The sequence below is a fragment of the Pyxicephalus adspersus genome, chromosome 5 (assembly GCF_032062135.1).
Source record: "Pyxicephalus adspersus chromosome 5, UCB_Pads_2.0, whole genome shotgun sequence".
In the NCBI taxonomy this organism is placed as follows: Eukaryota; Metazoa; Chordata; class Amphibia; order Anura; family Pyxicephalidae; genus Pyxicephalus; species Pyxicephalus adspersus.
The window spans coordinates 36,677,199-36,701,495 of NC_092862.1; the positions used below are offsets into that span (position 1 = coordinate 36,677,199).

General features: G+C 38.0%; 1 protein-coding gene across 1 annotated transcript in view; it reads left to right on the top strand.

Moving 5' to 3' along the window:
• The window catches only part of NSMAF (neutral sphingomyelinase activation associated factor), a 39,154-nt gene that overhangs the window by 7,250 nt on the left and 7,607 nt on the right, over positions 1-24,297 (top strand). The window contains exons 3-27 of the mRNA XM_072411153.1: positions 1,376-1,454; positions 1,885-1,943; positions 2,710-2,746; positions 4,479-4,529; positions 5,979-6,050; positions 6,755-6,802; positions 6,883-6,935; positions 7,163-7,292; positions 10,034-10,105; positions 10,910-11,018; positions 11,367-11,543; positions 11,687-11,766; positions 12,141-12,231; positions 12,788-12,851; positions 12,967-13,018; positions 13,091-13,211; positions 13,325-13,456; positions 14,510-14,552; positions 15,519-15,682; positions 16,962-17,070; positions 17,461-17,519; positions 18,821-18,888; positions 19,819-19,886; positions 20,840-20,963; positions 22,126-22,209. Of these exons, the coding sequence (XP_072267254.1) occupies positions 1,376-1,454; positions 1,885-1,943; positions 2,710-2,746; positions 4,479-4,529; positions 5,979-6,050; positions 6,755-6,802; positions 6,883-6,935; positions 7,163-7,292; positions 10,034-10,105; positions 10,910-11,018; positions 11,367-11,543; positions 11,687-11,766; positions 12,141-12,231; positions 12,788-12,851; positions 12,967-13,018; positions 13,091-13,211; positions 13,325-13,456; positions 14,510-14,552; positions 15,519-15,682; positions 16,962-17,070; positions 17,461-17,519; positions 18,821-18,888; positions 19,819-19,886; positions 20,840-20,963; positions 22,126-22,209 (2,146 nt within the window). The remainder of the gene's footprint in view (positions 1-1,375; positions 1,455-1,884; positions 1,944-2,709; positions 2,747-4,478; positions 4,530-5,978; positions 6,051-6,754; positions 6,803-6,882; positions 6,936-7,162; positions 7,293-10,033; positions 10,106-10,909; positions 11,019-11,366; positions 11,544-11,686; positions 11,767-12,140; positions 12,232-12,787; positions 12,852-12,966; positions 13,019-13,090; positions 13,212-13,324; positions 13,457-14,509; positions 14,553-15,518; positions 15,683-16,961; positions 17,071-17,460; positions 17,520-18,820; positions 18,889-19,818; positions 19,887-20,839; positions 20,964-22,125; positions 22,210-24,297) is intronic.

The following is a 24,297-nucleotide window of genomic DNA, read 5'->3' on the forward strand; positions in this document are numbered from 1 at the left end:
GAAATTAAACTGTTGCATAAACATTAAGGTAGTAGATCTTTGATAATTGTGATTGGCTGGGCTGGAATGATGACTACATGCACACTGGAGACAGAAGAGGCAAACTGTCTTTTCTGCATTTAAAGAATGATCATGCTTTTTAATTCCATTGTAAATATACTAAAGGGTGTTTAAAGCTAGTCGCAGAGTTTTGTCAATCAAAGACTTTTTGACTCCTTTTTCCAACCCTTGAGATATATATCTATATCCCTCCTCTTTTATTGTAATTCCTTCTAACATTTCCAATACAGCTGACCACACATTCACTGACAGACATGGTATATTTGTCAAGCTTTTAGGAAAATTGGGGTCTGTTGAAATTAATTTGAAGTTTACATCTTCTGCATGGAAAGCAAAAATTTGGTCCCTGCTTTCATTTTACAGAAAACGTGTCCTGCTGAATATTGAACTTTTCCCAGAGTTTCTTCTCTTGTCCTTCTCATTACAGCAATCATGTACTGGAACTAAACAAATTACTGACATCTTGGAAAGTGTCACACATCCTTTATTTCTGTGTAAATACACTCCTGCACTGGGTTTCACTGAACTTTTAGCTGTTATCTTACACTTTCAATGAGGGTAAGAAGTTTTCTTGAAGACTGCTTTTTAGGAAGTGAGTTAACCATAAAGACTGCCTAAATATCAGGTGTCATGAATTGGGCAAATGTTATATCAGAACCGGTAGTCTGACTAATGTTAACATGCCTTGGAATAATTGTGGCTTTTATTAACATAACATAATTCCTCGAATGGACAAATACTAAATAAAGTGAAAGCAGGTCTATACAAAGTAATTTAGGTGTAAACAGAAAAAAATACTTTGTTAGTATATATTTCCTTTCATTTAATTTTTAGTAGATGAAGTTTTGACAGCATATTTGGATCCTCCAACTTCTTATTCTCTTTCTCTTTAAAAACTTCTCCAGGTCTCTTAGTTGCCTGGGGATATTAGGTGCCTTTTCAAGCCCAGCCACAAATTCTTTCTGTGGTCATTGAAAGATAATAAAATTATTTAATATTTAAATATTTATTTATTTTTTTAAGTCCACCTGTCTTGTGGATGATTTTACACTTATGGTCCTGGTGACTATTGTCCCCAAGACAAAGTATGGAGACATCCATTTGTTTTTCCAGAGTTTTTTCTTGAGCTAGAATAAACAGTTTTTAAGGAAAAACCCATTGGTTGTTTTTGGTTGTATTTTTATTCATGAAGCTTAGGGACTGATAACAAGATGACCAAATGGATTCATTCTGCAATGGTTTTAGAAATGCTGTGAATGAAGTCAACCCTTATTACAGTCTTACCTTCAAATTAACATATGTTTGTTTTTAATAGCAAAGAAAGTGGATCCCTCAAAATATGTTCCAAATCTCTTATTTTTGAACCTGATCAAACTGATCTACCCATAATTAAGGTGAGAAGTCAATATTACTGTTGATTCTTCTGTTGGCTGACAGACTAATTCATATTGTATCTTTTAGTGTGTGTGTGCATAATAAATATTTTTCATACACACACACACACACACACACACTATGTATTCATCCATGTGTTATCTTACATCTGATAATTTCCTATTTTGGAAGTCTATAGTTGAGATCCAGCCTATAGTCTGGAATACCATTTGCACAGTTCTGGGTGACATTTGTCGACAACACTGCAGATTATTGGTTATCCCCGTTCTGTCCCAATTATATGGCACATTACATAAACACATTAACATTTATCACATTGCAAATCTGGCATTGCATTTCCAGATCTTCATTGTAGACATAACTAGCAGCATATGATTTTTGTGTTGGAACAAGTACACAGAGCTGTAAGGTTTTTGTGCTTTGTTACAGATTGCGTTGCGGGATTGCACAAGGATTGAAGCGGAAGATGATGATGATCTTTACAGCAAGTATGTTATTTCATATACATGGGTAATAATATTTTTGTTTCTAGCAGTAGCGGACATTTTTTAATTATCCTGGTCTAGTAATGGCTTAAAGTATCAGCACTGACCTGCCCGTACTTCATATTTGGTCTGCCTTCATATCTACCTCTTTGTGTGATTCTTGAAGTTCTAGATCAGAGCCTCTGCTGCCCTCTCTGATTCTAGTATTTGATTGATTGTTGAATGATAGAAATTAGACTTTTACACCCGGAGGGCCCAGACCTGGTCTTTAACTGTAGAGATGATCCGTCAAGGAACTGTAGACTTGTTTGTAGCCCAAGTAGCTCCAAGAGAACATAGGAATTAATTTTAAAGTAGTGTAGATCTAAATAGAATTACAAGGGGGTTCACTTTTCAAGCTGGGTATGATTTTACCCAATTTTTAAAATATACTTCTTGTTATAAGGTATTAAAGTCTCCCAGTTGTGCTTATGTGATGTCTTTCTGTTACATGCGCCCCTACAAGCAGTCATGAGAACCCCAGTACAGAGCAATGATGTGGACAAAAGATGAAGTGAAATGTAGAGTGAAAGCTGTGTATCATGGGGGAAGGAGGGATTGCAGTTTAGGTTTCAGTTTTAGCAAGTTAAATGTCGCCCATTTGGGTTTACAATCTACTTCTAGACTGATCTTTTCAGGCACTACAATATACTTGCTCTTCAGCACTGTGAATATGATCTGGCCTAAAACATGCCTGTGATATTGTTTTATGTTTTTATTTCATCTTTAGGAATGCAAACAAACAATTTTGTGTTGAATGCAATCAGGTAAGATTTCTTTGTCCGTATTTCTAAAAGCAACTTTATTAGTCAGGATCTTTAACATAAACCTTTAAGGATTAACCAGCCAGTGCATGTTACTGTTGGCATTTTCTGCAGGGATATTTAACTTTCTGTCTGACCTGTTCTGTTGTATTTTTAACTCTCATTCTCATTAAAACCTCACTTTTACCAACTTAGGATCTCTCATTCGCTCCCTCTTTACTTTAAATTCAAAAAAGGTTTGTTGTTGCTCTCATTATATACAGATTTGATTACTGCAACAACAATCCCTGTGGCCAACCTGCTAACCAGTTGGCTCCACTCAAGTCGACCTTAACACTTCTGTACAGCTTGCTTACCTCCTTTTTGTTTGCTGCCCCTCATTCAAATCCTCTACTGCCTTCCCATCACACAAAGGATACAGGATTCTACCTTTTTACCTATAAAGCTCTCTACAGTCTGGTTCACCCTACATAACTGTACTTATTTACAGGTACCATCTTCATCACCTCTTCTCTAGTTGGATTTTGTACAGTCTTTCTGGCACTCGCCCAACCTTACTATCTTCAAATGCAACCTAAAACTCACCTTCTCAGACAAGCATTTAATCCTAGACCTAGGTCACACTAATCTACCTACCATCATATTATCCTGTAGTACACCGCAAGACCTGTTCTCCTACCTTATATATACCTTACTGGCTTCATAACTCTTTTCTTTTTATAGTGCTCTCTCTATCAGTTTCCAATATTGAGGTATACATATCTGTTCCCCCTCTATGTACTGTGTGCAAAGCAAGTTGTTCAGTAATGCACTAACTGTATTTTCCCTTGTACTGTCTGTAGTATGCACTTTGTTAGTGTATAAAGCCACAGAAGATGTTGATTTTATATAAATCATTATTAATAATGGAAATAATAAAAGTACCACAGGTAATATGATGGTGCTTTATAAATCAGGTTTAATAATAGTTTACGGTATATGCAGCCTGATTTCATTACAGTGCCTTGCAAAAATCCCCATCAGCGTTTGTCCTGGGGAGCAATGCACCATCATAGGAAGTTGAATCTAATCCTATGTAATATATTAGTACACATGTTTTTTTTTAAATCCATTTTAGAACTAGTTTAGTATGTAGAAAGGAAATCATAGAAAACTAAAATGTCAGTGCTTTTGGGGTTTAGATGGTACCTTTCATCCTGGTAAAGTGGAATAAAGCCCATACTGGAATATTTATAATGAAGGGATTCTGAACATAAGAAAATCTGAATGCTTTAGATGCAGGTTTAATATAAAAATTAAAACTGTATCCCACATAGCTGAAATATCAATTTGGGTGCATGGGACTTACTTCAGTCTATAGACTTTCAGTGTTCAGGTGCATGTTGTGTATGGGTTATTTTTTTTTTAATCTGAATTTATATTATATGCAGTTTTTACGTTGCAGACAGGACGAATAAAGGACAACCTCTATACCCTAATATATTAAGCCCACTTTTATGGATTTGAATTACAATGTACTGCTATGCATATAATACATTTATGGAAGTACCCAAAAAACATTTATATTTGGCTGTCCCTCAGTAAACCGTTCCTTGCTGTCTAATAGTGTCATTGGCTATATAAAAAACGAATTTGTCTTCATTTATGGTTTACATCTACTTTCTTACATTGCATGCATTTATTGCAATTTATTCATTTTTGTGTATTATGTGTTTTTGTTTTTTTTTTCCCCCAGTTGTTCTTTATCAAGGAGAAAAACACAGTAGCACCTTACAAGGCTCAACGAGTAAGTAGATAAAAAAGCATGAAATTTACTTCTAAAATATCAAGTTAAGCAAATTTTAGAAACTGTCAGGCTAAAAAAATGCTGCAGCACAGAAAGGCTCACATGATTCACTCAAGTTTCCCCATGTATCCTACTTCTAGAGCTACATGCTGATGTCAGCAATTCTGTGTCAGAATCCTGGTCTCCTAAATGTGCGAAAGTTCCTTTCTCCAACCCCTATGGTTTTCCCAAGTCTTAGTGACATTGCTGGACTAGAACCAGCAATGTATGCTGTCTGCATTACACTGCATGCTGGCTTTCATGGGTACCAGGATGCTGTGCAGTGGATTAGAAGCAGAATACAATCTTTGTATCACTATTTTTGGGGTGCACCAAGAAAAGAGCATTTAGCATTTCTGCCAGTTTAGTGATGCTGGTCAGTAAATTTTTTTTTTTTTTTGGCCAAGGTTTTATCATTTTTGTATTATGACAAAGGCACACTTCTCAAGTACAGCCCTGGCTTTGTGTGTGTCTTTGTATATCTATGGTAACTCTGGAAAAGGGGTCAAATTTCCAAGCCAAGCTCTTTAGAAAGTTGAGGCTATATGGTTTGACAGTGCTGATCTGTAATTGATCGTAGTAAGTGCAAATTAGAATCTGCTAATTAGAATCAAGAATTTACTGCCAGTAGATATACTTTATCACTTTTGCATAAATTGTCTAACTGAAGTATTATGCTGCAGCATGCTAATGTGGAGGGAGGCCAGATACCTCCGTCTCGTTGTCTTAAAGCATACCTATACTCTGAATTTTCTACAAATCTGTGTTTTTGTTTTTGTTTGTTTTTTTTTTTGTGTGTGTTTTTCTTAAAAAAGGGTGCAGCACTGCCCCCCTAATTCTCAGCCGCCTAAGTGGTCGAGAATGAATGGGAGCGCAAAGCCTTCCCAGATACCTGCGTCAGGCATCCCGGGAGGCTCTTGGGGGGGGGGGGGCGCGGCTCTTTCTACGCATGCCCATCATCCCAGGCATGTGCAGATGGAGCCTTTTTGCGCAAAGAGAAAAATTTGCCAATCTCGCGCATGAGCAGTGAGATTGGCAATTTTTTTTTTTCATCCTATGTTACCCGATCTCGTGCCTGGGTCGGTTGCCGGAACATTAGTTGCTGGGACAACGCGGGACCAGACGCCGGACATCCCCAGAGTGATCAGTCTGTCCTGTGGGATTGAAGGTAAGTGTGTTTTTGTTTTTTTGTTTTTTGTGTTTTGAGTGTAGTTCCTCTTTAAGAGAAATGCAGGTGTCCCTAAAAAAAAAAAAAAAAAAAAAAAAAAAAAATAAATAAAACAAAATGGATAATTGTTGTTCCCCTATAACCAGTCATCAGAACTTGTTGGCTCAGCCAGATGGAATTGAATGTAATCATTGGCATAGATTTCTGTTTAACGTGTATCCATTATAATATTTTTTTTTTAGGGAGGAAGTAGTTTATTGTTCCAGTTGGAAGATTCAAGGAAGGTTGATGATGTTGTACAAACTGTGCTTCAGGTAAAATAAAGTATATTTCTGACTGTTTCTGAATCCTGAAATCATAACTTTAAGCTATCCAAACACACTGGATAATTTAAACTGAGCTATTAATCAATAAGTGTTGGATAATCAATTGTAAAAAAAAAAAATATCCAATGTCATTGAAACATGGCTTACCATGATGAGTTTTGGGTGCACAGAATGATTCATCCTGACCGTTTTTCTAGGGATTAACAGTGTGTACAGATTTGATTAGACATAAAACCGTTTGCATGCAATCAAGCATGTCTGGCCAGTAATTGTTTAATCCTTATGTGATCACATCTGCCATCAGTGCATTGGTCTGCTGATTATCATGTTGTTGCCTTGTGTATAGCATCCTCAATTGATATGCTTTGTGCAAATTATTGTTCATTGAGGATCATTTACTTTGAACATAGCTTGACTGTATACAATTTTATTGTTTGGGTAAAGTAAAACAAAAAGAATTCAGTAGTTTTTGCCAGAAACAACTTCCGTTATTAAGGCAGACAATGCTTAGCCACTGCTTTGATTTTGTAGAATTGATATGGCCTCTTTGTCCTCTTAAATTGACCCCTGTTGAGAAAGGCAGCCCGATGGTCAAAGGCAAACTTTAGGTGTTGACTTGCAGCATTAGTAAAAAAAATGTATTTATTTAGTTGTCTTCCCTCATTTTATTATTTTTTTTTTCCTTCTTACAGCTACAAAGAGCTTCTCGCCTGGAAAAACTTGGAGATCAAACTGCCATGGTAAGAGCTGAGAGCCTTTTACAAGGAGCAGTTTTGGTTTTCTGGCGCAAAATTATAAAATCTTTCTTTTCTTTCACTAGATTACTGCCATTTTGCAGTCGCGTTTAGCAAGATCATCATTTGATAAAAACAGGTTAGTGAAAATATTTGGCTAGATCAATTTACCAATTCATAAATGAGATCAGATCTCTAGAATGCACTAGGCACATTACAACCACCCTATTAATTTGGGTGCTGTGAAACCCTAAGGTGTTTTTCCTGTTAATCAAAGGTCTGTGATTGGAAGAAAACCTCGCCTCCTTTTTTTTTCCCACAGCGCTTTAAAATTGTAATCTTTTCATATTCTCAACCCCTTTACAGCTTTCAAAGTGTATCTGAAACTTCCCACATGGAATGCGTAGCAGAAGTGCTAACACCATTGGTCACAAATCCAGGACATGTCTGCATAACGGACAAATACCTCTATTTTCAGCCATTAAATGGCTACCCAGTAAGTATATTTTTTTTCCTGTTTTAAAGTGAATTTTTGCATTTGGGTCATGTGTTGTCAGTATCATCACTTGATATTGCAGTCTCTGCATTTCTAGGTCTATCATAAGTTTATGAAGCGGGGGTGGCATGATTTAGTAAGGTAATTTAAAAATTGCTCTTATGGACACAAAACAACGCCAAAATGAATTATCTAGTCTTGTAACTTTTACAGATCCGCTGTATTTTGCTAGAAAAGGGAAAGAGGAAGAGGGATGCTAACACCCAGAGCAACTAAATGAAGGAAAACACCTCTGTTTGATGAAATATGATTACTATTATATGATTCACTAGTAAAGGGAAGGGCAGATATCTTCACTAACTACCATGTTTCCCAGAAAATAACACCTAGCCCCAAAATAAACCCTAGCATGCTAATCTTGCAGAGGGGAAAATTAAGCCCTACCCCGAAAGTAAGCCCTATCGGCATCTTTGGAGAGTGCAGTCACGTGGTACACAGAGGGATAACAAGAGGAAGGAGAGAGCAGACAGAGAGGGCAGGAGATTTTAAAAGCACTGGAGCAAGGGGTCAAGAAATCGCAGGGTGGTTAATAACCTACTCTGGTATGACACTACAACTTTAATAAGGGGTTGGTGGAATCTCTTTTCAAAGGGTTGTTGCTGCTATAACAGAAAAAATGTGATTTTGACAAGTCACAGGTAACAGAAGTATCTTTCTATAGATTTTTTGTACATGAGAAAAATAGGACATCCCCTGAAAATAAGCCCTAATGCGATTTTCAAAGGTAAAATTATTATAAAACCCTGTCTTCTTTTTGGGGAAACACAGTAGATGTGCAAAATTCACTAAGTTCATACGAGTGGATGCTGAGAAGTTCCTGGCTTTGCCCAGAAAGAAGAGAGCCAACATATTCCCCCCTGAGACTGATGCACTTGGTACAGCGTAGTTGCAGCTTTTCTAGACTGTTCAAATAAAAGCTCTTTGGTTGGGCCGCAAACCGGCTTTCAGCAGCATCCTTGACGTCAGAAATATCCTCAAAACGTTGCCCCTTCAGGTGTTTCTTAAAATTCAGGAACAGATAATAGTCCGAAGAGGGCAGGTCAGGTGAGTAGGGGGTTTGGTGGACCAATTAAAAACCCAGGGTGTTCAATTTGGCAACCACAACATTGAACGTGTGCCCAGGTGCATTGTTCTGCGAAAAAAGGATCCCTTTGGTCAACTTTGCACGGCGTTTTGTCCTATTTGCCTCCTTCAGCTGGTCCAGGAGGTTAGCATAATACTGTCCGGTGATACTAGAGCCCTGACGTAGGTAGTCCACCAACAGAATACCTTCTGTCCCAGAAAACAGACATCATGACTTTTGGCTGATTTCTGGATTTGGTACTTCAGCCGCAGGGACCCGCTGTGGCGCCATTCCTTTGACTATTCCCTGGTTTCAGGATCATAGATGTGGAGACAGGTTTCATCCTCGGTCACTAACCTAGCCAAAAAGTCCTGTGCAGCTTCAAAATTGGGCAAAAAGGCTTTGGATGCTTCAACTCGTTCCTTCTTCTGATCACTGTTCAAAAATTTCGGCACCCACTTCGCTGAAAGCTTGCGCATGTCTAGGATAGTGGTGATAACAAGCCCAACACACTCCCGTGAGATGTCGAGTATCTGGGCTATCTTTTTTGCGGATATTCACCGGTCCTCAATAATCAGCTCATGGACAGCATCGCAGGTTGCCAGGTCAGTTGGGGGGCTCCCACTGCGGGGCTCATCTTCAACAGTGAAATGCCCAGTCTTGAACGAGATATCCAGGTTTTGCCAGTGCTGTAGGAAGGACACTTCTCCCCCAGTGTTTGTGACATCTCAGTGTGAATGTCCTTTGCTGACTTTTCCCTGGAGAAACAAAAACTTCATGACGGCCCGTAACGCCAATGACGTGAAACTTGCTTGTGCCTCTGCCATCACAGCTTCTCACTAAAAGAAAAAACGTTTTAAGAATCGCAAAGACCTGATATTTGCACAGTTACATACTAAGATGTTAGGCTGTCATATGACCCCACACTCATTTTTCTATTTCATCTGGAAGGGGGCAAAGCCAGGAACTTCTCAGCACCCCCTTGTAGCTTTTCCATCACTTTTCTTTCCAGCCCTAATTGATAAATAACTGTTAATATGACAGATAATGATTTTTATGTGTTATGAGTTGCTCCTAAGGTTCCATATCAAGCAAAGTAGTGTAGAGCAATGCTCCCCAACCTTTTGGAGCTCGCTGACCACTAAATTAATGTAGTTCAGATCGTGCATGCACGGGGAGCGCGTCTCTTGGGTAAGAAACTTCCCCCAGAGTGACGTCATGATATCAGAACCCGCTCACTCTCCCATCACAGGTCTGAGCCTGCAATGGGAGAGTGGGTGGGTTGTGTCCAGAGACACAACCCGCCTACCGCCCTGGGCCTGCGATCCATACAGAAGAAATGGTCCACGGCTCTGCCCGGTGCGCCCCTCCAAGGGTGGTCCTTCTCCTGACATCAGGTTGGGGACTGCTGGTGTAGAGTACACCATAGACATTCATGAAATGACTTAAGATTTATGTAGTCCCTACTAAACCGGATACTGCAACAATATGGCAATCAGGGTAAATACAGATTTACTTTAAGGAGAAGTGTAACTGTTGCAAAAACTGTTTGATAATTGTATCTGTTAATGTATGCAAAATGTAATTCTATTTTAAAGTGTTTGCTTATCTGTTCTAGAAACCAGTTGTTTGCATCAGCTTGGCTGATATACGGAGAATATACAAAAGGAGACACATGCTAATGCCAGTGGTAAGTTTGTTTAGGTGATCTTCGATAAATTATCTCTTCCTTCTCTTACCTTTCACATATTGCTATACCTTAATAGATCTAAGTGTGTATGGCTTGGCTTAAAATCTCATGACATAGATTTGTGTGACATGGCTATTTCATTAGTGTGTTAGAATACAGTAACAGGTTGGTAAGTTTCTCAGTTTTCATCATAAAATGAAACACTCTGCAGTGTAAAGCATGTAAGTCTAAACTGTCACAGAGCATAGTGCAGTAATATTAGGTTAGGGCCCACTGATATTGAAATGTAGACCTTAGTGAGTTTTTTTTTTTTTTTTTTTTTGGGATCATGATGGTGTATTTGTCAGAAACAAAACTGTTTGCTTTTTTGTTTCCCTCACCCCCCTAAATTAAAGTTGTTCTACAAGGTCCTGGGTCCCTTCATAAAACAGGAGGAAGGTGTGGGATTGGTGCTTTTAGACTCGGGGCAGGTAAGGGAGCTAGATATGTCAATTCAAGTGAGGAAGAATGGTTGAGTGACCTGACAGGCTATGTAAATATTATTGTAACTGTGTCCAGCATAAGTGCAAAGTGTCCTGGGCAGCTATGTTGAAACAATGATGACAATTGTTACCTGGAAATCTGGCTTTAAGTACAGCTCTAGTTAAAAGGTACCTGGATGAATGAGAACCTTTTCAGATACACAATTTACCATCTCATCTACTGTTTTGCAGTCCTTTCCTTTGTGAAAACTATTTATGTTTAACTTGTCATTGTTGTGGGTAACTACACATTTATTTATTTTTTGTTTTGTTCCGTTTTTAGGGACTGGAAGTATTTTGCACTGAAAACGACTTGTGTTCAGATATATACCTCAAATTTTACAATCCAAAAGATCGTGATGGACTATACTACTATATTGCAGCTTATATAGGTTGGGTTTTTGTTACAGTTCATCACCATAAAATTACAGACTTATTGAAGCCAGTTATTTGGTTAAACAAAACACATAGAAAGACTATTAGGACTCCAAACATGAAAAAAACACAAAAACATCCCTTGCACTGAGGAGGAGCCCAACTCCGTTCCTCTTCAACAGAGAATGACTCTGCACTAGATGCTTGTATTTGCCTAGAGTACTATAAAACAAAGCTTATTCAGTATTTAGCAAAAGCACCAGAAACCTTTGAATGTTTGACCTTTTTCAATGTTTTGCATTAGGAACATAATGCTTAGGGAAGATGGCATTGAAAATAATGTCGGTGTCTCATGTTTCTTGCAGAAAACCATGTGACTGAGCATACTGCAGACAGCTACATGCTCCAGTGGCAGATGGGCCATATATCCAATTACCAGTATCTCTTACATCTCAATAACCTGGCAGACCGGAGCTGCAATGATCTGTCCCAGTATCCTGTGTTTCCTTGGGTAATTGCCGACTACACAAGTTCTGAGCTAGGTAGGATGCAGTGCTTTTCTTGCTGGAACTTGTATAACTGTTCGTCACCATACAATGTTCCCATACACCTATGATATATTATTTTACCATTTACTTGTGCATGTAATTAAAAGCTTTTATTTTTTTTTTTTTTTCCCTTAAAGATTTGTCCAATCCAAAAACCTTCCGGGACTTGACTAAACCAGTTGGAGCTTTAAATGAAGATAGACTTCAAAGGCTGTTGGTATGTAAGAGGGGAAAAGGCAATCTCCAACGATGCAATGTAAACTGTCACTCATATTGACTAAAGAAATCTAGGTATTATCTTGTTCAGAGAAAGTAGTGTTCCATCATAAAAGGTCGCCCACAAACCTCTTAGAAACTATAGGACATTTGCTTGGAGATGCCAGCTTTAGCCATACCCTACTTTCTAGTGCAAAGAATATCACAAATGTGCAAGAAGTGGGTAAAGGTGAAATTTCTCAGCACATTTTCAGGTATGGGGCACCAGGATAGCTGTTCTCCTATGGAAAAACAAATAAAAATTGTTCCTTGTATAATTTCTACCATGTTACATATTACTTTTTTTATAATGCACCATTTTGTTTTTTTTAATAGAAGCGTTATCATGAAATGCATGAACCAAAATTTATATATGGAAGCCACTATTCCTCGCCAGGATATGTTCTCTTCTACCTGGTCCGAGTTGGTAAGGCTACATACAGTTACATTTTAGAGTTGTTAAGACCTAGTGCTCATGGTAATTTTGGCAGAACATACTTATGCTTTGAGGTGCACAATTATATTCGTTTCTACTAGAAGTGCATGTGAGCGAACTAAATGTTACCCTAAATTGGGAAATGCCCAAAGTGGACTCTTTATGAAGTGAGTGGTTTTATTAAAACTAAAAAAAAAAAAGTTACAACTTTAAATGCCATATGTACGTTTTTTTAAAATTTATACTAATAAAATCAGGATTGCTGAAAACAGTTGGTAAAAACCAGTATGTCTTTGGGTTGCTCTCTGTTCATTTGTTAGGGCAACTCACTGACCAATGGACAGCTTGCAAAGGAGACCAGCACAAGATGGTATTTGTGTTCTAGGTTTTTGGGCTCTTGGGGCACTCTAGAAGATGACCGAATATATGGAGTCAAATGTTGCCATAAAACTCTGGTGCCAGTGTACAGATCATGAGACAAGTACTGATGCACAAGCTTTACATTTGTTTAAGCTCTAAAATGGTCTCTTTTATTATTTCTCCCCAGCCCCAGAGCATATGCTCTGCATCCAGAATGGAAAGTATGACCATGCAGACAGAATGTTCAACAGGTAAGTCTTTTTGTGCTGCAAAAGACAATGCTTCATTGTAAATTACATTCCATCCATGTAATATGCCCCATAGGTAAGATATAATTATAAAACCGATTCCACCTCTTGTTTTCAGTATTGCAGAGACCTGGAGAAATTGTTTAGAAGGTGTGACAGACTTCAAAGAGGTAATCTTTTTAAAATATTCTATACTAGATTGATTTGTGTGTTCTTTTTATAACTCAAATCTGTATTGTTAGTTAATTCCAGAGTTTTTTGGCAACAATGGGAGTTTTCTTTTAAACAACTTGAACCTGGAGCTGGGGAAGAGACAAGGAGGAAAACTGGTGGATGATGTAGAGCTTCCACCATGGGCCTCAGGTAATATAGTCCTCATGTAGCATGTAATTGGTACCTATGAATATGGCTACTGTCTATGGTAATAATTTTCACTGTCTGTGTGGCTTGTATAACGCCTCATCCACTAATTTTAGATCCAGAGGATTTTCTGCGGAAGAACACAGAAGCACTGGAAAGCCAGTATGTTTCTGATCATCTCCATGATTGGATTGATCTGATATTTGGCTGTAAGCAGAGAGGAAGTGAAGCTGTTGCCGCTAACAACGGTAGGAAACCACTTTTGTTTTATAAATCGCAGTGATTGTTAACACACGAAACCCCCTACATAACAGATAAAGGGTGCCACATCTGCAGAATAAAGCAGTCGGCCACTTTGTGCTCCTTTCTTGAGTTTATGGGTATCCAGCATGCTAGCAAATGTACAGCTTGGTATGTTTTCGATTGATTACACACAAAGTTGGATCAATCCAGTGTTCAACCCAGAAACCTTTTTAAGCCGGGTGCAAGGAAATTGTAGCCAGGTGTATTGTATTGTGATCCAACTATTCAATAACCATCCAAAAACAGTTCAGTGGTTACGGAAAAGTGTCGGGTGGTGCACCCAGCTAAAAGGTCTAGGGAGAACAATGCAATCAAAAATGTATACACTTTGTATATCTGAACAGTTTTGATTAAAAAAAACGCAATAACATGCCTCCTATGACCGCCCTGGAGTAGACTAGCCTATCGGAACACATGGGCGTTTAACATTCAGGTTAAATGCTTGGAGAACAGTCCATGTAGACTGAGCCTTACTGTGTTTTATCATAAAAATATATTTAAATTTAAATGTGGGGCTTTGTGAGCAAGTCTAAATATTAGTTCAATGAATTTGTACAATTTAATAAAATACAGCCAGCAGGTGGTGCAGTACTCTATCCTTTTACTGAGCATGTCATTTGTGACCTGCTATTCATAGTACAGCGCCAAATTCTTATGAAGAGGAACACCCCTCTCATCCACCCTCACCTCTTCTTGAACTTCATTTATAACAGATGAATTTTGGAAACTGCAAAAGAACCATGCACAAAATGTCAATAAAACTGAAGGAAAACATTACATTGATTTATAATATCCTTTTTTGCTACTATTAGTTGTCACATTTTAAAAATAGTAAAGTTTAACCCAACTTTCTTAAAAGTTCTTACCCTATTCAAGTAGGGATGTTTGTTTGCCAATATAGTGGTATCAACACTTTTTGAACCCTGTCCACAGCATGGATTGCATTTAGTTAATTGTGTATATCTGTAGTCTTATTTTAACGTTTTATATTTTTGTAGTGTTTCACCCTGTAACATATGAAGGAGAAATCGACTTGAACAGGTAACAATAGACATAGAGAAGTACATAGATCTAAACCACTGCATCTGTTGTGATGGTTGTCGTGTATATACCACTTAATGTTTTAGTTTTCAGTTATTTTATATGTTAATGATGATGGAAGGCTTGTTTATAATGCCTATGAATACATGGTGATAAAAGAAATAGTACTTCCACAGACAAAGCTAAAACTTTTCCGAGCAGGCCACACAGAAACCTTTCATTGATAAATAATAGTGTGTGTGTTTGTTGCACAACTGTATTTTTGTAATTTTCTCCTTCAGGCAATCCAAAAAAATGCATTTTTTTAGCTTTAGTCCTTTTACATGCCTATAGTGCCAAATGTATTGGGAGCCAGATGTCTGACCATTATTCTGAGTGCTCTGATCTGTTTGTGGAAAGGAGCCTGCCTGGTATTGCAGGAAAGGTGAGAATCCGTATATTCAGGGTAAAATCGGACCTGAAAAAATGTTTTACCAACCATGTTTCCTGACTCTTCCCATTGCAACCATCTTATGGCACTCTGTTGTGTTCATGTTGTGGTGGTTTGTAGTGCAGTTCTGGATGTTGCATATAGTTTCTGGCCACTCTGGGCTAGCCAGCCATTTCCAATAGTTTGAATCAGGATGCTCTCCCAATGTAGCTGTTGCCGGAGAACTAGAGATTGGTCATATTGCCTGCACCGCACTTGCATGACAAGGAATCAAATGCTGTGGTTGACTTTACAAACTTTTCCTGAGCAGATATGCAGGTGGATTGGAGTTGCTAGCCAGGCAATTTTAGAGTGCACAAATTTGAACTGATTGAGCATAGTAACAGTGACACGTTATTCAATGCTTTATTAATTAACCCTTTCTATTGGTTCCATATTTATATTTGGCTTAATTTGCCGTCAAAAGTTTACCAGATTTTTGCATGGGACTCCAAATGTGTAGACTGATTTCTATGTGTTCTCTCTGCTTTTATTAGTATTGACGATCCTGATCAGAAGGTGGCAATGCTGACACAAATTCTGGAATTTGGCCAGACACCCAAGCAGCTATTCCTGAAACCTCATCCAAAGAGAATATTTACAAAGTCAAAAAGTTTTTCACGGTCTTCCAGTCTAAATATTTCTACAGTTGATTCGCCTGGTAGGTCTGAATTTTTTTTACATCTTTCTTCAAAAAGGCAAGGCAAATTTTGAGCAACAGTAAAATGGGGAAGGTATTATTTCCAATTGCATTACTAAATAAAAGGGTGTTGTGGGTGCCCCTGCCAGGGGTTAACACTTTTCTGCTACATCCTAATAACTAGTGGTAAATTGACATTCCATTCCATTTGGTATCCCTTGGTAGTTTACTACTTTTATCCATTTCATCTTTTAGTAGACGTATCACATTAATTGGCTAATCTGGAGATATAAATGTTTTTATGGAACGGAAGTATACACAAGCCAAGTAAACGAACAAGATGACTGGGTCTCTTAAGTCAAAGTGACAGAAAAACCTACCCACACATCACCTTTTGTGTGCTTCTCCAGTATTACCAGCTACTCTTGCCTCATAGCATTTTTCCTTCAAAATGCCCAGTGTCAGCTGGCATAGAATGTGAAGGAGAGCAGCAACACCCATTTGTTATGTGAGGGTGTTCAAGACTAGTTAGTAGTTGGGAGGATGTCATATTCTGCTATAGGTGCACAAGAAGCAGAGGGGATAGGTAGGTATTGGTGGGTTGGAGGTTGTGTTTTTTACAGACCCGCTGTTTGCCCGAAATAAATAAAGTGATAACATTTATTTTCTGTTGTACTGGGATCCTTCCATTTGCTTTGTGTTTGGAATTTTAAGTGACTTGAATATCGGTTTCAGTAAGAAGTAAACACTAAAGCAGAATTCTTTTTTGAATTTTAAACTTTCTGTATTTAAAGTATAGCCTTCATTCTAAATTTTAAACTATTTACTGACCATGAAGTATGTGTTTTGTTTTGTTTTTTTTTATCTCATCTCCTCAAAGCATTACTGTAATAGTGTCTGCATATTGGGACAAAGAGCTTGTATAGGAAATGAAGCTGCAAAATTGTCCATGTTGTAAAAGGGTTTTGGGTGATTAAGAGAGAAGGCAGGTCTGCACACATGTTGGTTACATTTGCATATCTGAAGTGGTGTTTTCCATTATCAGAAAAAAATAAGGAACACCAATCCACATTAATTTCTCTGCATAAATTTCACTACTAAAATCTGGTTGCTTTGGGTTACGACACACTAGTTGCCTATGAAACTCTGTAGAAGATGAGAGGCACAAATGTGATGCCAAAGCTTTTTCTAAACTTGTCCCATATCCTTGCAAGTCTTGAGTTTAAATAGTGTTTAATTGAATAGTTTTTAGTAAATTTATTTTGCCATTTATTTGTTTTTTTGTTTTTGTTTTTTTCAGTATCCCCCAGTGAAGATTCTTTTGAAGATTTAACAGAGGAAAGTAAAACCATTGCTTGGAGCAATATTACTAAATTTCAAAAAGACAGCGGGCACAGAATTCACAAAGAGTATGTAGATATTACATCTTTTTAGTTGTAAGCAACAGTAGAATATTTTACTGAAATAGTATCGGTCTGTATCTTTTTCTGGAAATAAAATTACTTGCTGAAAATAGTTTTGTAGCTGTATTCCAGACAATAGAATAGGAGATCCATCTGGAATTGAGGTTCTTTTATATTTACTGTAATAAGCCTGGCAAATCACAAATGAGTCATAGTTGGGTGTTTTATATATGAATAATAAAATGTGGTTTCTATTCTAAATTTTTAAATACTGTACATCTCAATGTTTAAACTTGGATCTATTTTTATGTTTTAATGGTAATATGATTAAACTAATAAAAAGGTAAATTTAAAACTTTAGTTTTTTTTGCTAACAATTTTTTTTTATCCAAACAGAACTATCACAGGAATTGCAGTATCTTCTAATGGGTCCTCTGTTTTCACAACATCTCAAGGTTAGTTATGAGAACAAAATTTAAGTATCTACTTCTTGTGCTCTCCGTAAAAGAAGATCTAATAACAATGTGGACATTGGGAGGGGAACACTGAAGGGACTGCATAGACTGCTTGCCCATTGTACAGGATGTCTGGGTGTAAATAAGGCCTAGCCATTGGTACACTGGATGGTATTGAGATCCAAGAAATGACAACTGTCTTTGACTTGGAGTAGTTCATGTAACAAGAGTTTAATCAATATTGAAGTAGTGAGTTGTATCTGACACCCAATTGCATCCTGAGTAAATTTCAGAATCTGCTTCTAAAATATTTTTAGGGGCCAAATGAGATTCACAGATAACATCCAAGGCAGCGGGTATTTAACATGAGAAGTTAGAAAGTTTATGTAAATTTAGATGTTTGTATTTTTCTCCTATTGGCACACATGGAAACCTTGCCATGAGTTTTCATGCATTGCTTTTATTCTACTTAATTTACTGCTGTAATATCTCCCTGGCAAAATTGGTATGATCTATGAACATTCAATTTAGCTTTTAATGAAATCCTCCAGCTATGGAAGTCCTGCTAGGGTACTTTTTGTGGCTGCCTTTGACTATGCCATAAGAGGATAACTTAGGGAGGCAGTAGTAAATTGTTGTGCTTGTGAGTTAATATTAAACAAGATTATTATAGCGCCAACATATTACGCAGCGCTGTACATTAAATAGGGCTTGCAAATACAGACAGCGATACAGGGGCAGAGGACCCTGCCCCGAAGAGCTTAGTTGGAAGGTATCTGTAGAAACTGCTTTGTGGTAGGGAGACACCTGCAATAAGAAAAATTGATTTCAAAATCACATTTGGAAACGTAAGCAAGAACCACAGCCACCAGAACTGCCAGCCTCTCTAGTAGTTTATAAAGTTGGAAATGGAACGGAGTGTCCTATATATGGGGTATAGTAGGCCTAGTTGGGGAAAGATTGTGAAATAAAATCTATAGGCCCTTCATTTAGAGAGCTAATAGAGTAACATTTGGAAGTCTTCATTTGAAGTGGAATGTCGGACATCAATAAATATTTATGGAGACACCAAAGTGAAAAGTCTCCCAGATTAATATTTTGGTATGGTTGTATATAAAGTTCAGGAAATAAAACAGTAGGCTGTTTTGGCACATAATTCAATAGAAATTCCCATTCAAAGGGCTCTCCTCTGGTAATCTCTATCTGTAGAACGTGTTATTTGCCCCATTCCAATTCTGTCTTCTATAGCAGTGGACAGGAAATTAAAAATTTGTTTATTTTAAAGTGTTTCTGTATTTTAGATTCCACATTGAAGATGTTCTGCACAAACCAGAAATCTCTTCAAAGAAGTGTCTCATTCTCAAATATGGTAAGAAGGTCCCTTTCAGGTAACAATAACTTCATGTTTAGAGACTAGTGGGAAGAAAAGCATCAGCTGAAAAAATAAAGCCTTTTAATTTTGTGTGTGTGTGTATATATATATATATATATATATATATATATTATAAAATATTTTTTTTTTTATATCAATACATGCCTCGGTCAGTTGATGGCTGGATATTTAATTTTCATGCAAGAAAGAAATCCATTAATAGGTGGAAAAGAATAGTTTTAATGTGATTCCTATGTCATCATTTACTTGGTGGAATAGTGAGCTGCCAGTGATTCTGCTGTATTTTGGCAAATGAGGAAGCATTTTACTGTCCACATTTTGGAAAGTGTTTTCCTCTGTTGGTATGCTCCTGAAGAAGTGGCTTCATATCTGTGAAACATGTTGAGTTGGATAAAATATGCGATATATATCAATGTACCATTTGTGTTTGTGATAACATACCTATGTTTTTAGGTTAATAGTTTTTAAACAAATTGTATTTTAATAGGTTTGGTAAAATGTTTTCTTTTTAGTACTTTGTACAGTGTTTTGGTATGTGGCATCAAGGTATACTTGCATAGTTGGGACTCAAAATAAGGTTTAATTTTTGTAAATGAGGGAGCATCGCCATAGCAATAGGAATGTTTTGTCTTTGGCATACAAATGTTATTTAAAGATTGAAGCCTTTTACTACATATCATATTGCTTTCAGTTTTGATGATTGAAATGACTGGCAACCTATCAACTCATGTATGGCCAGCTTTAGGGGTAGCGATGGTATAGAACCACTGAAGGGATAATAGAAGTGAGCCATGCTAGTGTATCTCATAGGAATAAGGAGTTTGCACACTTTACTGGTGTGTGGCAATAGTAGGGAATATATGGCTAAACGTTTAATGATTCACTTTTTCTGTTCTTCCTATACAGGCATTGTCATCTTGCATAATTTTACCAGGCGATACAACAGTTATGTGCTCCTCTTGGGATAATAATGTGTGCGTATTAAGTAACTTCCTTTTTAATTATCTGACCATTTGTTAGTCGTCATTCGACCAGACATACAACTACATGAATACACATTTACAGTCTGGGATCATATAGGGTTCACAAACACCTACTATTTGTAGCCTTTGTTTTGAGAAGTGAGGGGCTTTATAACCCATGTTTGTTTTTTATTATCACTGAAAATAATCACATTTTATTTGTCCTGGTAGCCATTTTTATGAGTAGACTTTGTCTGCTCTTTTTTTGGCACCCTAAAGCATTATTGCAACTCTAATGCACACCCACTAATTTGCAATATGCTGCGTTGCATTGAAGTTTTGGTGCTTTGCTAGTCTGCTGATTTGAATATGCAGCAACAATACAAGTTAAATCATGTTACCCTAAACTGTTAGGGCACTAAGGTCTGTGTGGACTCTAAGAGGACATTTACTTTGCTTTGTATAGATTTCCTCCTATCCTTTTGTATACAGCACAGAATGTAAAGGGACATTTCTAGAATGGGACAGATGGCAAAAAAATGACAGATTATATTCTTGGGCTAATTTATTAATGAACTACATCCAAAGCTTTATTAATGTTCACACACATACGCAGAGAATTGCACTATTGTGCTGGGCATAATCATTGACAAAGTTGTACTTTGCTTTTAAATATTTGAAGGGTTTGCTAGGGTAATTTGTTCTGTAGCTGAAATGATATTGGGAGATGACAAAGCTATTTTAATTCCTATTACTGAGTTTAGTGGAATATTATATGTCACTTTAAGACATTTGATGTGAAATAGTGCTGTAGTCATGTCATTCATATTTTAACTTGTTTCTAAACAGATGCAGGTCCATCCAAACACATGAACTGCCCTTAGATTTTCTAGACCTCAAAATAACTAATTTGGTTTTGTTTCTCTATGAATGTATTTATTCTCCTTTTTGTTTTTTTTCCCCAGATATTTTTATTCCATAGCATTTGGAAGGAGACAAGACACTTTAATGGGACATGACGATGCTGTTAGTAAAATCCACTGGTATAACAATAGGTTGTTCTCAGCATCCTGGGATTCTACAGTAAAGGTGTGAATAATATTTAGGTGTGCTATATTTGCCTAATAGAGAGCTAACCACCTTAAGTGTCTGGTTTGAGGTCCTGGGGCAACTATACTAAGATAAGTGAACCCGCAGGTTTATTTTAAAACAAGCTTTTTCAATAAAATTGTTTTAGGGACATTGTACTTGCAACTCAATAAAAATGGCAAGATGCACAATTTCAAGTATCATAAGAATTTAAAAGCACAGCTTGGATTTTACGCATGTTATATATGGTTCTAAATACTTTGTAATCCAGAAATTAGGCGAAGCAAACAAGCAATCTCCTTTTATAGTAAATAGGTGAATTTATCCTTTAAATGTTTGAGTCCAATAGAATAAACCTGGCCATTTGCAATCTTTTCTTTAATATACACAGAGTTGCACATGTGGCTGGCTGGGTCACATGATTCCGGTCTTGCAGTTCAAGGTGGCTAAAGAGCCGAAGCTGGAGGACAGGGTGAAGATACCACCACTGTCTAAGACTTAATAATAAACCGTATTTATATAAAACCAATATATTACACAATGCTGTAGTACTACTTTAACTACTAGCCTTACCCAACTGCTTATACCCTCCTATTTTATTTGACACGTCATCTACCTGAAATAGCAAGAAGTATTTGCTGCTTCCAGGTATGGGTTAGTTTGTGAACCAAACTGGGCTCTGTTTGGCCTTTGGTAACGAGAAGAGACTAAAATGGGAGTACCCTTTAATACTGTGCATTCTTTATATTGTTACTTGAGGCTTTGATAGGGCTTCTTTTCTCTTAGATGGAAAGAGCAGCAAGGAAGTAATGATATGTTAATTATGTAAAGGTGATAGTGGTTGGCAGGGTGGGGGATTTTTTAATTTGGTTACGTTGATCTATTGCGTTACACTACCCTAATTTTCCAGTATCCAATAAAAATTCTCCTAACCATAATTTATGGTGTAATGAAAAACTGTATCTAATTTTTTTTTTTTTTAATTGAGAAAGCGTTGTTTAGCATATGAAAAATGTATAATGTATTGGGTGTAAAGTGTTTGTTTGCAGGGGAGTGGTAAAATCATCTGACCTATAAATACTTGACAGATTTTTGATATGGTACATTGTAACCCATTGTTGTCCGAGAATGTTAAGTCTTTTTATCCTCTTCACTCCTGCAGGTATGGCGCTGTGCACCTTCTGATGTGTGTGGGACCAAAAGGAATAACTTTGAGCTGCTGGCTGAATTAGAACATGATGCTGGGGTAAGCCCTTAATAAATTGGGACTGTAGTATAATGAAAGGCATATCACAGCATGTAACGTTCCATAATTAAGCGTGTCACAAATGGACATAGAATCCTGAATCCTATGAATATGCAATCTTTAATTAAAATTAGTGGTTTGAGCCACATCATTTGATAATCTCTTCACTACACTTACCTAAAGTAGAACTATGGCCTAATAATGACCATGCACTCTGTTGCTTATATCGTAACCGTTTTTAAACCAGGTTAAATGAGTAACTTAAGAAGCCTTGAGTAAACAAATCTATCCAGTGAAGACACCTACTTCAATAGATATCTGATAAAAGTTAATATTGTATATCCAGGAATTGCCAACAGGACAGTCTGAAGATTGCAAAGTACTGTGCAAGGATGCAGTTGCAACATCTGTGGAACCTGGGGATTGACAGAGGGGGGTAGTTGGTTGAAAATTTTGCTAGGGAAGAGGACAGGCAAGTGATGATGGCTGTACATGCACCCTTATGTTTAACGGTTGTAAAACCTGTTGCTACTGAGATTTCTGAATGTGTAAACTATGCAAAACTGGGTATGACCAGGTATGAAGTGGATGACCGTGTATTGCCAGTGTTAGCTGTTGCTTGCAGTTCCGAGAAAGCTGCTCAAGCCCAGACTCTGATATGAGAACATAGAGTTCTTTTCTAACCCATCTCCTTGCTCATATTTAGTAGACTCGGCCTTAGCCCACTGTCTGTTTGCCACAAGACAGTGGATAGGCATTGCACCCCACAAGCACTGTGGTTTTGACCCAAGTTTGTAGTCACTTTGCTACCTTCTGTGAATGTTGAAGCTAGGTCTCAAAGTTCATGGTGTACTGGGACAAGAAGCCACTGTACCGAAAAGATCTGCCCACTAACTGTAGTAGTACATATTTAGGGAACAGATAAAAATTTTTGTCACAGATCCCCTGCAGGACCAGGGGATCTGTGCCGTTGTCTGTGTTGCCCATCTCGCATTCCTCTACAGCCAGCAGGAGCCCTGTTCAGGAATCCTGTCCACTGGTCCCTTCCTGGTCTTGAGCCATGAGATCCTCTGAGAGCTGCCCTTTTACCCCCATAGAACCAAAATACTCCACAGAAGTGTGAACACCAGCTCAGTTGCCTCTGCTCCAGCAATCCCTCTGGTGGTGGGTTCTCTTACCTGCTGGTCATGTGATTCCCAACAGGAAGTTGCCTGAACAAGGAGTTCCTCTTGGCTCTGTTCCCAGGTTTCAGTTGTTCCTGTCTGTCTCCTGTTACTGATTTTCCTGTGCACCAACCCCAGGTTTGCCCCTTACTACTCCTGTCTGTAGCCTGCCCTGACCTCTGGCTTTTCTGACCATACTCCTGTCTCTCGTTCTGGACCACTCTTTATTCTATCTGTCAGCAGTCACCAGCCTCTGCATGTGCTGGGGCCCCAACCTGGCAACAGCCTGCAGCATAACATCATCCCCTCTAGAGCTGATCTGGTTGAGACTGAGCTGGTGCTTGGACTGTGCGCCCTGTGCACGTCTCGGCCAATTGGCCTGGTGACACGGTGGGTCCACCATCCCACCCTGTGGCACTGGAATTCCCCTCCCAGGTCACTTGGGTGTTGCCAAACATAGGTGCATACATAAATTGCTACTGTCGATACTGTTCTGTCAGAATGGGCAATGGGGGAGATGTGCACTGTGCCCCTTTGCATTCTTTTCCAGTAGTTGAGGATCCCTTTTGTAGGGTTGCTGTAGATATCATTAGGCCCTTAACCATTGCCAGTAGCTCAGGGAAGTGGTACATGTTTACAATAGTGCATAAAGCCACTAAGTACCCAGAAGCAGTGGCATATTCCTCCCTCGGGGCAGGAAAGTGGCTGCTCTGCTGGGAATCTTCACATGTGTGGTTCCCAGCCGAACTCATCAGTGACCAACACCCACAGGTCACGTCTGACCTAATGGGGACCCCTGTGTGCAAAAATACAGATGACCCTATTGTGGCTAGTCCCTATCGCCCACAAACAAATGATCTGTGTGAACGTTTCAATGGTACCCTGAAACAGATTTTACAGACATTTGTGAAGTCACATGACAGTC